Raw genomic sequence first — 14,491 nt, 5'->3', positions numbered from 1 at the left:
CCACCCGCTGCCTGCTCTGTTGAAGCCGATCGCTTCTGAATTCTGATCCCACGCCGCTCCGGTCTGGGAAGAAAGAAAGAACGATGCCTCCTCTTGCGCCGCTGGTGGATCAGAAGGCCGGGCCGAGGCAGCGGCACCCGGGGATACTGCCGGCGCTGGCGCAGCGGTCGGCGTCGTTCCACGGCCTCGGCGCGGCCGAGCAACAACAGCATCAGCGCGACGATCTGCTGAGGCAGCGGCTGTTAGATAACGTAAGTCCTTAGGAGTCTATCTTTAGCACAGATATGATTCACGTGATTATCTCCTGCCTAATCTCGGTTCTGTTTCTATAAACCGATTGATACGGCATAGAGTATCATGGGCCTCCGGCCATATAAACATGTACGTCCCTGTATGGTTAAATCATCGATAATATTATTTGTGTTATCATGGTATCAGACAGACTTCGTTCCCAAAACCGCTTCCGCTAATCTCTCCACCGCCGTACATCTGTGCCGCCGCCGCCGCGCCCTCTTTGAGCGCCGCCGCCGCCGACAGTTCGTCATCATGTCCGACAATACGGCCGACGCCGCCTACCGTGCTCTCGTCGCCCGCGTTGCGGCCTTTACCCCTGAAGAGCGCCGCGAGGCCGCCCGCCAAGAGGCCGAACGTCTGGAGACAGCTCGCCTTGAGGCCGAGCGCCTGGCTGCAGAGCGCCTCGAAGAAGAACGCCGTGCCAATGAGGCCCGCGCCGTTGTTCTCGCCGATCAAGCCGCAGCGGCCACCGCTGCCCTGCACGCCCAAGCCATGACGATCCTCAACATCAAGTCATTGGTACCCCTCATCCTCGAGCTTGCCTCCCCCAGCTTCAACCGGTGGCGAGGGCTCTTCATGAACACCCTCAAGCGGTTCGAGCTCGACGACCACGTCCTCTTCGACGACAACCACTCCGACGATGCTGCGTGGCTCCGCATGGACTGTACAGTCCTCTCTTGGCTCTACGGCGTCATTGCTCCTGATCTCCTCGAGATCGTGATGAACCGGGAAGATGGCCCGCCGACGGCTCGCCTTGTCTGGCTCGGCGTCGAGCAGCAATTTCTTGGCAACAAGGAGTTGCGTGCCCTGATCCTTGACGCTGAATTCCGTACCTTCATGCAAGGTGATCTGGGTGTTGATGAATATTGCCACCGCATGAAGGCCATGGCTGATCGACTCGGCGACCTCGGCGAGCCCGTTCGCGACAGCACCCTCGTCCTCAACATTCTTCGCGGCCTCAACGAGCGTTTCGGCTAAATGGCTGCCTTGATCCAGCGCACCCATCCGTTCCCGACCTACCGCGACGTCCGGAGCGATCTGCGCCTTGCCGAGATGAACATGAAAGACAAGGCTGCCGCTCCTGCACAGGCCTTCGCCGCGACCACTCCACGCTCCTCCACGTCGGCTGCTCCGACGCCTCAGCACCCGTTCAACTCCAACAACACGGGCGCCGGCGTTGGAGGCAACACCGGCAACGGAAATCGCGGACGCTAGAACCGTCGTGGTGGCCGTAATTCAAGAGGGACCGGTTCCCAGGTCAGCTCGCAGGTCGGCTCCCCTGCTGGACCCGGCACGCCCCCACGGCCCTTTCATGGGCCGCCTTGCTTTGGCTACCAGCCGGCCTTCGGCACGTTCCAGGCCTATGTGACTGGGCCGCCCGGCTTCCCTCGATTCCCAGCGGCTCCACCACGTCCCCAAGCCTTCTTCGCTGGGCCTCAGTATTCTGGGCCATCACTACCAGGGCCTGCGCCGCCCTTGGCCCCGCTGCCTCTTCCACCGACGGCTGTTGGGCTGCCTCCTGCGCCGCCTGCGCAGCCCGCGACTTGGATGCATCATCCCAGCGGCCTTTCCTGGAACAACGACGCTCTCGCCTCAGCATTCAACACCATGACGCTGCAGCCGCCCCCTCAATCAACTGAATGGTACTTCGATACTGGTGCTGAAACCCATATGACATCCAACTCCGGTACTCTATCCTCCTCCCATCCGCCTACATACTCTACTCCTTCTCATATTATTGTCGGCGATGGTTCGCTTCTGCCTGTTGAACGTTCCGGTTCTGTTTCGTTTCCTTCCACTAGAGGTCCTCTTCACTTAAATAATGTTCTTGTTTCTCCACAGCTCATTAAGAACCTTATTTCTGTGCGTCAGTTCACCATTGACAATTATTGTTCCGTTGAATTTGACCCTTATGGTTTCTCTTAGAAGGATTACAAAACCAAGAACGTGATCATCAGGTGCAATAGCTCCGGACCGCTCTACCCCCTTCTGTCATCAGTGTTTCGGCCGCTTGCACTCGCTACCAGTACCACTTCAGCTACTCTCTGGCATCGTCGTCTTGGTCACCTTGGACATGAGGCGCTCTCCCGCTTAGTTGCTTCCTCTGCTATTTCCTGTAATAAGCACGAGTCTGAGCATTTATGTCATGCATGTCAGCTTGGGCGCCACGTGCGTCTCCCTTTTAGTCCGTCTAATTCGCGTTCTGTCAAAAATTTTGAGTTAATACATTGTGATCTCTGGACGTCTCCTGTTCTTAGTGTCTCTGGTTACAAGTACTACTTGATTATTCTTGACGACTGCTCCCATTACGTATGGACTTTTCCACTGCGTCTCAAGTCTGACACTTTTGCTACTCTTGCTAATTTCTTTGCCTTTGTCTCTACGCAGTTTGGCACCACCATCCAGAGCATCCAGTGCGATAATGGCCGCGAGTTTGACAACTCTGCTGCCCGCACGTTCTTTCTCTCTCATGGCGTTGCCCTCCGCATGTCCTGCCCTCACACCTCAGCTCAAAACGGCAAAGCCGAGCGCGCACTTCGTACCACTAATAACATTATACGTTCTCTGCTTTTTCAGGCCAGTATTCCTCCGTCTTACTGGGTTGAGGCTCTTCACACCGCCACATATCTCCTCAACCGTCACCCCACCAAGACCCTAGCCTCCTCCACGCCGTTCTTTGCTCTTTATGGAGTACATCCGACCTATGACCACCTTCGCGTGTTTGGATGCCGCTGCTATCCTAACCTCTCCGCGACAGCTGCTCATAAGCTCGCTCCTCGCTCCACTGCCTGTGTCTTTCTCGGCTATCCTTCGGACCACAAGGGCTATCGCTGTCTCGACCTTGCCTCAAATAAGTTAATTATTTCGCGGCATGTCACCTTCGATGAGTCCTCCTTTCCTTTTGCCGACGTCTCTTCACCACCGTCATCTGACTTTGATTTCTTCTCGGAGTTGGATGTAGCACCTGTTATCCCTATTGGTACTCATTCTAATGTTTCAGGTACCACGGCCCCGACTACTTCGGTTCCTGCTGCCCCGGCTGTCTTCCCACAGTCGGCTGTTGCCAGCGGGGTCCTCCCACAGCGCGCCAGGGCGAGCACAACTGTGCCCCTGGCGGCAACGCCTCGGTCCGCCGCGCCCTACCCGTCTACTACCTCGGTCGGGTCGGCCTCTGACACAGCCCCGACAGCTGCGCCCCACCGGGCCCCGCCGAACAGCGCCTAGGACGCTGTTGCGTCCTCGTCCGGCGCCCAGAACGTGCCCCAGCGCACGCCTGCGTCCTCTGACGTACAGGACGCACCTGCGCCGCCCTCGCCTGGCGACCAGGTGGCACCCGGCTCTGCGCTCCGGTCTTCACGCCCGCCGAAGAATGCCGTGTCTGTTGCTCCCACCATCAACGACCACAGCATGATCACGCGCGGGAAGCGCGGTCTTCGGCAGCCGACGTCTCGGTTCAACCTGAGCGCTGCTGTCCTCTCCCCGGTGCCTAAGTCCTATCGCGGTGCGCTGGCTGATCCTAACTGGCGTGAGGCCATGAACGAGGAGTATTCTGCACTTATTGCCAACAACACGTGGCAGTTGGTGCCTCGCCCCTCCGGCACAAATGTGGTTACTGGCAAATGGGTGTATCGCCATAAGTTCCGTCCTGACGGTTCTCTGGAGCGGTACAAGGCTCGTTGGGTCCTTCGTGGCTTCACCCAACGGCCCGGCGTTGATTTCGGCGAGACTTTCAGCCCGGTCGTCAAACCGGCCACCATTCGCACGGTACTCACCATTGCTCTCTCTCAGAACTGTCCAGTCCATCAGCTTGACGTGAAAAATGCTTTTCTTCATGGTACTTTGGATGAGACTGTCTACTGTGTTCAGCCCTCTGGTTTTGTTGATAGCACCCATCCGGATTTTGTTTGCCGACTCAACAAGTCTCTTTATGGTCTGAAGCAAGCACCTCGTGCCTGGTACAGTTGCTTTGCTTCACACATTTTGTCTATGGGATTTGTGGGTGCTCGATCAGACAATTCGCTATTTGTTTTCCGTCGAGGGCATGAGACAGTTTATTTGCTACTTTATGTGGATGACATTATTCTGACAGCCTCTTCTGATGCTCTTCTTCGTCGAGTTATTATGGCTCTTCAGGAAGAATTCTCTATGAAGGACCTTGGACCTTTGCATCATTTTTTGGGGTTATCTGTCAGTCGTCAGAATGGTGCCTTCTTGCTCTCCCAGCGGCAGTACATTCTTGAGGTACTTGAGCGTGCTGGGATGACCGATTGTACGCCCTCCTCTACGCCGATTGACACTTGTGCCAAGGTTTCCACTTCTGACGGGTCTCCAGTTGCCGATCCCTCTCACTACCGCAGTCTGGCTGGTGCACTACAGTATCTTACATTCACTAGGCCCGACATTGCCTACGCAGTTCAGCAGGTTTGCTTGCATATGCATGATCCGCGAGAACCTCACTATGCCTTGGTGAAGCGGATCCTTCGCTACTTGCGTGGCACCCTGGATTTCGGCATTATTCTTCGGCGCACTGATATTTCCAGCCTGGTTGCTTATTCAGATGCTGATTGGGCTGGTTGTCCTGACACTCGACGCTCCACATCAGGCTATGGTGTTTTTCTTGGTGATAATCTGGTTTCCTGGTCTTCCAAGCGGCAGCCGACTGTGTCCCGCTCTAGTGCTAAGGCAGAGTACCGCACCGTTGCCAATGCTGTTGCTGAGACTACCTGGCTTCGACAGTTACTGCTCGAGTTGCATATTCCTATCAAGCGCGCTACTCTGGTTTATTGTGACAACATCAGTGCAGTGTATCTCTCGAGCAATCCGGTACAACACCAACGTACCAAGCACATTGAGATTGATCTTCACTTTGTCCGTGAGCATGTGTCCGCTGGTGCCGTCCGAGTATTGCATGTGCCCACTTCGTCACAGTATGCAGATATCTTCACTAAGGGACTCCCGACTTCTGTCTTCACCGAGTTCAGATCCAGTCTGATCGTTGTCTCCTGTGGCTAGTCACGTTCTGACTGAGGGGGGTGTTAGATAACGTAAGTCCTTAGGAGTCTATCTTTAGCACAGATATGATTCACGTGATTATCTCCTGCCTAATCTCGGTTCTGTTTCTATAAACCGATTGATACGGCATAGAGTATCACGGGCCTCCGGCCATATAAACATGTACGTCCCTGTATGGTTGAATCATCGATAATATTATTTGTGTTATCAGCGGCCCCGGACGCACCCGGACCTGCTCGCCGGCGTCAGGGACCGGAGCTTCCGGCGAACCGGCACGGGCCGCGGCGGCGACGCTGCTGCTGCGGCTCGTGTCCCGTGGGCAGGGGCCGGCGGGAGGGCGGTGGCGCCGAGCAAGGTGCTGGTGACCGTGGCCGTGCAGCGGAGCATGTGGCCGCTGCACGTGATGGCGCGCGCCGAGTTGCGCGTCGCCGACCTGGTCGCCGCCGCGGTGGGGCTCTACGTCAGGGACGGCCGCCGCCCGCTGCTGCCGTCCGGCGACCCGTCGGCGTTCGGGCTCCACTACTCCCAGTTCAGCCTGCAAGGTACGTGTCTACGACGCCTCTGCTGCGCTCCTCGTTAATCCTCAAGCTAGTCCTATCCTATCCATTGACATGGCTCATGCCTGTTTTGAGAACGAACAGGCTTGGACCCGGACGAGAAAGTCGTGGAGCTGGGGAGCAGGAGCTTCTTCCTCTACCCCAGGGCTGCGGCGGCAGCCGCGGCTTCCTCGTTTAGTTATCCATCAACTGAAGCCAGCAAGACCATGGCCACCCCTGCGGAGAGGCCAAACATGCTACCACCATGTCTTGGCTTCATGCACTTCTGGCCGCTGTTGTAGCGTAGTCTTGGATCGGCAGACAGCACCTGTAAACTGTAATCTACCTACATAGATTCATAGATTCATAGATTGTATAGTTGTGCTTGGTCAGCTCATGGGCGTGCATATCACTATCTTCAGTGGTTGCTTGGACGCAAATGTTAGTCAGGAACCCGTGTTTCTTCTATTTTCTTAAAAAACTTTCTCAGTTTCAAGTAGGGGCCTTCTCCTTATCCTATTGGTATTAGAATAGCCTCTTGCACCTGTAGCCTATAGGTGTCGGCATTTGAAACCAAGTGGGGGGAATCATTTAAGTTCTGTAAGGTTATCTTGGTAGGAGCACGTCATCTTCCATGTTTCTTTCGGTTGCTGTCCCACTCAGTGAAGCGTCTTGGACTCTCGACAGCCATTAATCATGCTCATTATATGTGCACCATTCCAGAAAAAAAAATGCAATCTTTCTTCTGCCAACTCTCAAGTTTTGTTCATGATACATACAAAATTATGTGTACAACAATAGCTAAACGCCGGAAGATTGAAGATGGCAGCAGCAATCGGAATTCTTGCACTCGCTTTGCCTTCCTCTTTCTGCTTTTACAAAAATAATGCTCACCATCAGATCTCAACAGCCCTTTTGTTTGTCTCAAGAGAAAAGCATCTTCAGTTCTTCTATACGTGCCGTGCGGACTTCTTGATCTGTTAAGGCTCCTGAAATCATTCGCTGCTTACGCGCCTGCACGGCTTCCATTCGTTCTTCGACAGTGCCCTGAGTTGATTGCATCACATCAAAATAAATACATAATGATAATAGGAGACCATATGATAATATCCAACCTGGACTATGATGAGATTTTGAAAAAAAAAAGTACCTTCACAATGAATCTTTTGATAGAAACAGTCTTTGTTTGACCAATTCGATGGATGCGCATGACAGCTTGTTCCTCAACAGCAGGATTCCACCAAGGGTCCTGAAGCAAACATCATTAATAATACTCACAAGACGCTCATAGAACATGTAAACACAGACAAAAATCACAGTATCACTTCAGCATAAAAATACTAGATGTTCCAGCACACTATATTATTGTATAGACAAGCTATATTACTATGGGCGGGTGCAAGTACGGATGCAACTTCACCACCGGACTGCTGCAAAAGTTTCACCTTATGCTTAGATTAACACAACTCATTCCCTATTGTAGTCATATATATTTACAATGTTCAATCAGAGAAACAGATATATATCAACCCATCAGAGAGTGTTGAGGATTGCTCAAGTCTTGAGAACAAGAAGCGATTTAGAGAACAAACGTATTTAAGGCATGTTTGTTCCTAGCTGCATGTCACCACAATCAAAAAATTCACCACATCAGGTGTCTCTTAGATCATCATCACAAAAGTAGCAATATTCATTTTCTACATGCCAGGTCCCATGCACTAATGAACATGTGGCAAGATTATCTTTGCTTGCTAGAGTGTGGTGTTGATTTTGATCGCAGTTTGGCATATAAAGGGCACACATTGGCTACCTTAATATATGTTCCATTCAAACAAATTTTATGGCATGGGCTGGTGTGTGGTTTAGCAAGGCCTGTCACGATGCAATGTATGCATGACACTGCTACCAGCCCAGCATATTGACATATGTTGTGTAGGTTCAGCTTTGATAAACCAAACATAATTACAATGAAATTATTTCCCTTTATATGGTTAATTTGGTGATGATTGTCTAATATTAACAGTGAAGATTGGAGGCTGACAGACAGCAAAACTAAGGAACTCAGTGTGCCTTCTAGTTCAAAAATGATATTGTTTCGAAACTTTGCAAAAAGGTTAATGGAAATATACCATGACAAACGCATTAGATGCAGCAGTAAGGTTGATACCAACACCACCAGCCTTCAGAGACATAAGCAGAACCTGCATAGATCAAATGGAGTGACGTCCTAACATTTTTAACATCAGCTCTTTTAATTTAGGATGACACTAGTCTAGAAAGGAGTGATTTGAGCAACAGAAGGGATACCAAAATGCCTCTGTCCTCAGAGAACTCCTTGATTACTTTCTCTCTTTGCTGAAGATTCAACGTCCCATCCAGCCTAGCAAATGAGATGTTATTCCTGCCATGCAAAAACTCAACGATTAGTTGGTAATGTTAGTTTGGCAGAAAAAAAGATCTTACAGGTGGTGGCATGAAAAAAGCATAACATCCAAATATTGGCCTATGCAAACTTGATATTGATTCATAGAACCGAACACCATTTACCTAGAAAGAGGAATTTGCAACAGATCTAAAAATGCAGTCCACTGGCTAAACACGATACTCTTGGCACCTGAACTGCGAAGAACTTCCAACTCCTGCAGTAGAGCAGATATCTTGGAAGATTCAACCCAGTTTTTATCAACATCAACTTGAAAGCGGCTATCAGTTGGAGCAGTTATAAGATCTTGCTTGCTCATCGACTTCCTGCAATAGTATGATTAAAGTGAAGGACATGACAACATGGAAAAATGCATAGGCAAGAAAAATGTGTCAGAGACAGAAGAAGAGTGAAACATTGAATACCTACAGACAGGGCAAAGACCTGCTGTTGCACTCTGCCAACTAGATAAGAGACACTCTCGGCACAAACGGTGAGCACAGGGAGTTAATACAGCATCCTCAAAGGCTTCCAGGCAAATAGGACACTCCCCTTCACCTTTTTGCAATTCTTGGACAACCTCTTCGATGTAAGCTCTAGAGGGAAGGCAAGAATCCCCATTAACAGGACCATTACCACCACGCAGGAAACGCTTTGCAAGCTTGTTTAGGTCTGCAAACTCCTGTGTATCCCCACGACTGGCAACAAAAAAGCTCCCTCAACAAGGTTATCAATGACAAAACTTGAAATATCATGTCCAATTTTTAGAAGCTATTGCCCTTCATGTAACAATATATGAACCCAAATTTCAGGTACCAGAACAACCTACTATTCAACATAGCATTGCATGTAAACAAACCTCATAACAAGGAATGGATGGTCACAGCATTGACGAAGGCGCAAAAGTAACTCCAGAATTGAAGCATAGTTGTGCAGAACCTTTCCTTGCTCCACAAATTGATCAAATTTTACCTATAAACAACACAAGGCAATTAATTTATCTCTGAATGAACACGCTAATCAGTTGAAGTGCATTACCTTAGATCTCCGAAACAGAGCTTCATAGAAATCCTTCTCAGCCTCTGATAAATCACAATATTTTACTTCAATATTTGCAGGGGGTAAATTAAGGATTGGTCTGCACAAAAGCATGCATACAAGTCACGTGCCAAAAAGATTGTTCATATGCAAAGGAGAAAGTGCACCAAAGTTCATATGCAAAGGTGAAAGTGGTTTAATAGAGTGCAGGCTTTTCAAGTGCACACAGCCTGCTTGTATTTCTTCTTCTGAGTAGTTTAATAAAGGTCCTCTACCTCACAAAGGAGGGTAGAAAGATAAAATGCATCATAACCAAAGTTGAATGTACCTGCCCTCCTTGTCTGTGCTATTTTTAGTCCTTCTCAACATAATTGGCTTCAAAATGGACTGCACCAGCTTTAATCCTCTTTCATCACCTTCTTCATATGGTTTTTGTACAAGTTTATTCCACCTAAACAGAAGACAATCGAAAGTTATAGAAACCAGTTAACCATCAAAATCTGTTATAAGGTAAGAAGAACATAGCCAGACTCCAACAGCAAGACTAATTAACATACTTGATGTGAACAAAATAGAATATCAAGATTCGCGGAACAATAGTCGATTGTATAACCAGGTTCGCAGTTCCCGTTTTCAAGAAAAACAAGAATGTGGTTTGCATCTTGCAGTAATATCATCTTACATCTTGCAGTAATATCATCTTACAGCTAACAGATAAGTTTCTCAAGTCTCGTAGAACAGAAAACTTGGATGCAGACACTACAAAACAGCGCTGGAGGAATCTACCGTGTAATGTAGTGAGAAAATTTCTAACTGGTTCCTATTTAAGATTTATCTCTTCCAGTTTGGCTCCCTTAATATAATTTTCTTAGTTCTCTGCCACTACTATGAAACAAGTAAATCATCTACACAACCTAAAAAAGCTGCCGTTATGTGTACAATAAATAGAGAATGGTAAATAATGTCAAAACAACCCATAATGAATTTTCAACGGCCCAATTAATTTATAGTTGCCACGTTTAACAAGACCAGTCAATGAAAACGAATGAATGTCACTTACAAAGCCCAGTTCCTCCATGGTTCAACTCTCAGAAACCGGAAAAGGCTGTATAAATCCTCCAGATTGTTCTGCCAGTAAAGTGAAATTCATAAAATTTTAATGCATAAGCACATAATATGCAAATACATGCATGGAAACAAGAAGTATAATTTGCCTGCTCCATCATCCAGCATTAGGGTTAAACATGATCTGTTCACTGAATTCTAACAAAGACCCTACATATCCTCACCTGAATTGGTGTACCAGTGAGACACCAGCGCCGATCAGCAGTCAGAGCAGCCGCAGCTAGGGATATCAAACTTTTAGAAGATTTTATCATGTGTGCTTCATCAAGCACAATTCTGAACCAATGTATCGAGTACAAAGCCCCATTTTCCGTTGAACCCTACCCAAGCATATATCAAAAGTTAAGTCATGAATCAGATTGCAAAATCAACTAAAGATTAATAGCTTAGCCCCAGCGAAGTCCCCCATCATTACGTGCCCACCTTAGTCAATGTGCTTATCTTCTTTATACTTCCCCTCATACATGAGCCAAATTTAAGCAAGCCACTTATATTAAACGAGATTGCATAAGTATAATGAAATGTATACTCATGGCGAGGACAAAAAACAAACAAAAAGGTAATGCAGTATCTGTATTACTTTGAATTATTTCTTTTTAAAAAGAGGATACAAGTAAAATGTCAAAGATGCCAAATCCAGGGGCTATAGAGGTAGAAGTAAGCAAATGACCAGTCAGATCTCATGGGCTGGTGCTATCTAGGTTATCTTACAACAAATGAAAATATTTACAGAAGCTTGAGCATATTAAGAGTAAATTGAAATTAGGTACATGCTATGAGATCTCAGAGCTTACATCGATTGAAAATTCTGATGACACAACACCGTATGTAGTCAGGACAATATCACTCTGACCAATAAAGCTTGCTTCCTTTGGCCTGTTTTGTCCATAATAAACGTATACATTCACAGCGCCTGGCTTAGTATGAGCTTCTATCTCTGCCTATTATTCACAGTATCAGTTCTAGCATTCAAAATTAGTTGGAGTACATTTATAAATAAAATTGGTAAAGCAAGTCAAATTATGATCTCTTATCTTTTACTTCTCTGCAGGCAGCAAAATGAACATACATATAGCATAGCATAGACAATGGTGTGATGATGCCACTATTGGACTATACCTTCCACTGACTAATAAGTGTCATCGGGCAGATAATTAGATTGCCACCTCCAATAAGTGGGCCCTTAGGTGTCTTATGCTTGCTAAAAGAAAAAGGGTTAGCAAGCTTCTTCACAGCATCTTGCGATTCACCCAACCCACTGGCTTCTACAGAGATCCGTGCAGTATTCTGAGTTGTGATGCATCCTTTGTTAGAATCGGAAAGAAGAACAGCTATTGTCATAATAGTCTTCCCCAGTCCCATTGCATCTGCCAGAATCTTAAAATTTACCCAGTCAGTTAATAAAATGGATCGTCAATTTCAACCAGAAACTATAACTATCAATAGAATGGTAAAGACAAATGTGTGAAATGTTAAGAATATCCTTACCCCTCCTCTGGAAAGTTGTAATGTGCTAGGAAATTCAGTTGTAGCATCACCTGAAAATACATTCAAGTACAAAACTAGCTCCCTCCTAAAATAAATGCAGTAAAATGTGAAATGTTAATGTTCAACTATTGCTACCATGATCATAAGAAACGGCTCATACAACACATACATACTTGTCCTCAAGTCTGTATGCTTCCCAACAAGGGTGAAGGGTTGTAGCTGCATCCTGGGAAGAACTGCCTTTCTCAAGCTGCAGCATCCAATGAAGGGCCTGCTTTTGATAAGGGCGTAGATCACACAGCAGAGAATCAGGGGGATCCTTTTCCTACAAATACAAATTCAGAGTGCTACTAAAGTCAAGACAAGATCAAATGGTTGCTGACACTCTGAAGAACAATGTGTTATTCAATTACCTCCAGTGCAGAGCTGTCTGAGATCCCAATTATACCATCCAAATCTGAATCTGAAACAGTTTCTTCACCATGATCATCTTCATTTCCAGTAGAAGATAATCTCAAATTCTCGGATCTCAACTTTGTGGCAGGTGCTCCAATACTGCTCTGTTCAGGCAGATGAATGGCCAATATTTATTATGTTGATTGCATTGTAATGTATGAAGTACTAAACTATTACCTTTGTTTCAATTGGTCGCTTCCTGGAATAAAGGTCTTCTGGAGTAAATGCAGCCTGATTTGAATTTTTGTAGAATCAAATAAATCAGATGGTACTAACATGCTGATTCTGGTGAAAGAGCAATACTCATAATTGTCATGGACTCATTTCTTTTACTGTCTCTATACCATCCTTCACATTCCAAAATCATGTGCATACAATGTTGGGTAAAGATTTAAATGGTTTTCATACTTTTTAGTTCTTTGCTTTCAGTGTGTATCAATGAACATGTTTCAAAAGTATTTATCAAGGACAATTTCAGGATACCAAAGAGCTCCTAAGTACAAATTTTTCAGGTGCATATTTATCCATGATGGTTTCACCTGTACCAAGAGCTTTGAATTGATGACTTTTGTAGTGCATTTGCAATAATGATAAAACGAACAAGAGCAAACAGCTCACCTTTTTAAAAGGAGCAAGCCCAATCAATTTGAAAAGTGCAGGTAGGGGGTAAAATGTGGAGTCCTCTGGAGCAACCCGAGCTGCCTTGGGCAACGATTGCTTTTGATCACGAAACATTGAGCTGTTGATATATACACTGCAAAGTACAAACCAAACTCAAGATGGTGTAGGTCGTCAAACAATAGAAACCCTCAACTGCATATAAATGGGATGGAGTTAACGCTAGCTGCAATTCATATACCTCACTGACAAGAGGACAGTGTCCATAATGCTAAGCGCCTCGGGAGCTGATTTGCAGGAGCCCTGGACTTTTATCTTGTTCTCCTTGAGTAGGGGAAGCAGGCACCGCGCCCACTCGTTGGGGATGCGACCAACCTAAACAGCAACAAATCATTTACACCCGACGGTGTTGCGATGCAGTGTCAAGAATTAAGGTGGGCAGCAGTGATGAATGTACCTCCCCGTGGTTCGGGGTGGAGAAGCGCATGATCTCGGAGGAGCAGGAAGCGAGGGAGGGGCGGCCGGAACGGCTCTTCCCCGCGGCGGAGGCGGCCGCCGCGGCGTTGGGGAAGGAGAAGGTGACCGCATCCCCGGGGGCAATCCTCCTGCCCTTGCAGGTGGACAGCCCTGCCATCTCGGCGCTCCCAACCAGCCACCAGTTCTCGCCGGTGGCGGCGCCAGCGCCATTGGTTGTCGCCGGCACAGGCGCTGCCTTAGGTTTCTCTGCCGTGGGCTTGGGCCGGGCAGGGGCTTTGCTTGGTGGGGTTGACTCGGCGAGGGTTTTGGCGGGCTTCCCCGGCGGAGGCGACGGCGACGGCGACGGCGTCGGCGGGAGAGGAGGCGGGGGCGGCTTGTGGTCGAAGTCGAGGAGGATGTTGATGGCCTTGGTGGGGTCGTCGGCGGCCATATGGAGCGCGCGGATGATGTCCATCTCCGGCATGCCGTCGCCGAGCACAGCGCGCACCATGGCCACCTGCTCCTCCCGATCCCTCTCCTTCCCCATCCCCCCAGCGAGGCGGCGGCGGCTAAGGCTGCGGCTACGGCTCTGGCTCTGATTGCGCCCGGCCCGCGAAATTTTTCCCCCAAACTGAGTCTCGCTTTGCGCCGCCGCCTATAGATTTCGCGGGAAGCTGCAGGGCTGGACCGAGTTGCCCTCGCTGCTCTGTGGGGCTGGGGGGGTTCTGTGAAAAAAGAATGCTCGTGTGTGAATTCTGAAAAAAGATACAGAACTTGCCCATAGTTCCATTGGAATTATGAATCCTTGCTCTTGCCTAGAACTGGTAAGCAACTTTTTGTAACCAGCCAAGAATGAAGAAATTTGGTATGAGGTGGCCCAAATTAGGTCATAAGTCAAAACAAAAACACACATTACATGATTACAAAGGGTCCTTAGGGCATGCTTGCAACGTAAGAACTCATGTCAATCAGGAAGAAAAATTCACACAGAGACGGGCCCCATCAGGCCGATAGACCGGGGGCCTTCCATAACGTCAGATCCGAC

The 14,491-nt window shown here is 48.1% G+C and overlaps 1 protein-coding gene across 2 annotated transcripts; it reads right to left on the bottom strand.

The window, feature by feature from the left end:
• Window positions 1-6,565: 6,565 nt before the first annotated feature.
• Window positions 6,566-14,160, bottom strand: LOC117852960 (DNA repair protein RAD5A). Of its 2 annotated transcripts, XM_034735284.2 has the most exons (20): window positions 13,448-14,156; window positions 13,232-13,365; window positions 12,991-13,126; window positions 12,550-12,603; window positions 12,330-12,476; window positions 12,090-12,241; window positions 11,917-12,001; window positions 11,548-11,805; window positions 11,223-11,369; window positions 10,593-10,748; window positions 10,364-10,431; window positions 9,632-9,754; window positions 9,304-9,403; window positions 9,125-9,237; window positions 8,691-8,963; window positions 8,391-8,591; window positions 8,151-8,244; window positions 7,973-8,044; window positions 6,994-7,092; window positions 6,566-6,890 (listed from the first exon to the last, which is right to left on the bottom strand). In XM_034735284.2, the coding sequence occupies exons 1-20, from the start codon at window positions 13,991-13,993 to the stop codon at window positions 6,768-6,770; spliced, it is 3,081 nt and encodes a 1,026-aa protein (XP_034591175.1). In that variant the 5' UTR covers window positions 13,994-14,156; the 3' UTR covers window positions 6,566-6,767. The 2 variants fall into 2 exon arrangements, with proteins under 2 accessions (XP_034591175.1, XP_034591190.1); XM_034735299.2 differs by lacking the exons at window positions 6,566-6,890; window positions 6,994-7,092; window positions 7,973-8,044; window positions 8,151-8,244 and having other exon boundaries at window positions 8,450-8,591; window positions 8,695-8,963; window positions 13,448-14,160.
• Window positions 14,161-14,491: the final 331 nt, after the last annotated feature.

The sequence above is a fragment of the Setaria viridis genome, chromosome 1 (genome assembly GCF_005286985.2).
Source record: "Setaria viridis chromosome 1, Setaria_viridis_v4.0, whole genome shotgun sequence".
NCBI classification, from domain to species: Eukaryota; Viridiplantae; Streptophyta; class Magnoliopsida; order Poales; family Poaceae; genus Setaria; species Setaria viridis.
This window is presented reverse-complemented; position numbering and strand designations above follow the sequence as displayed.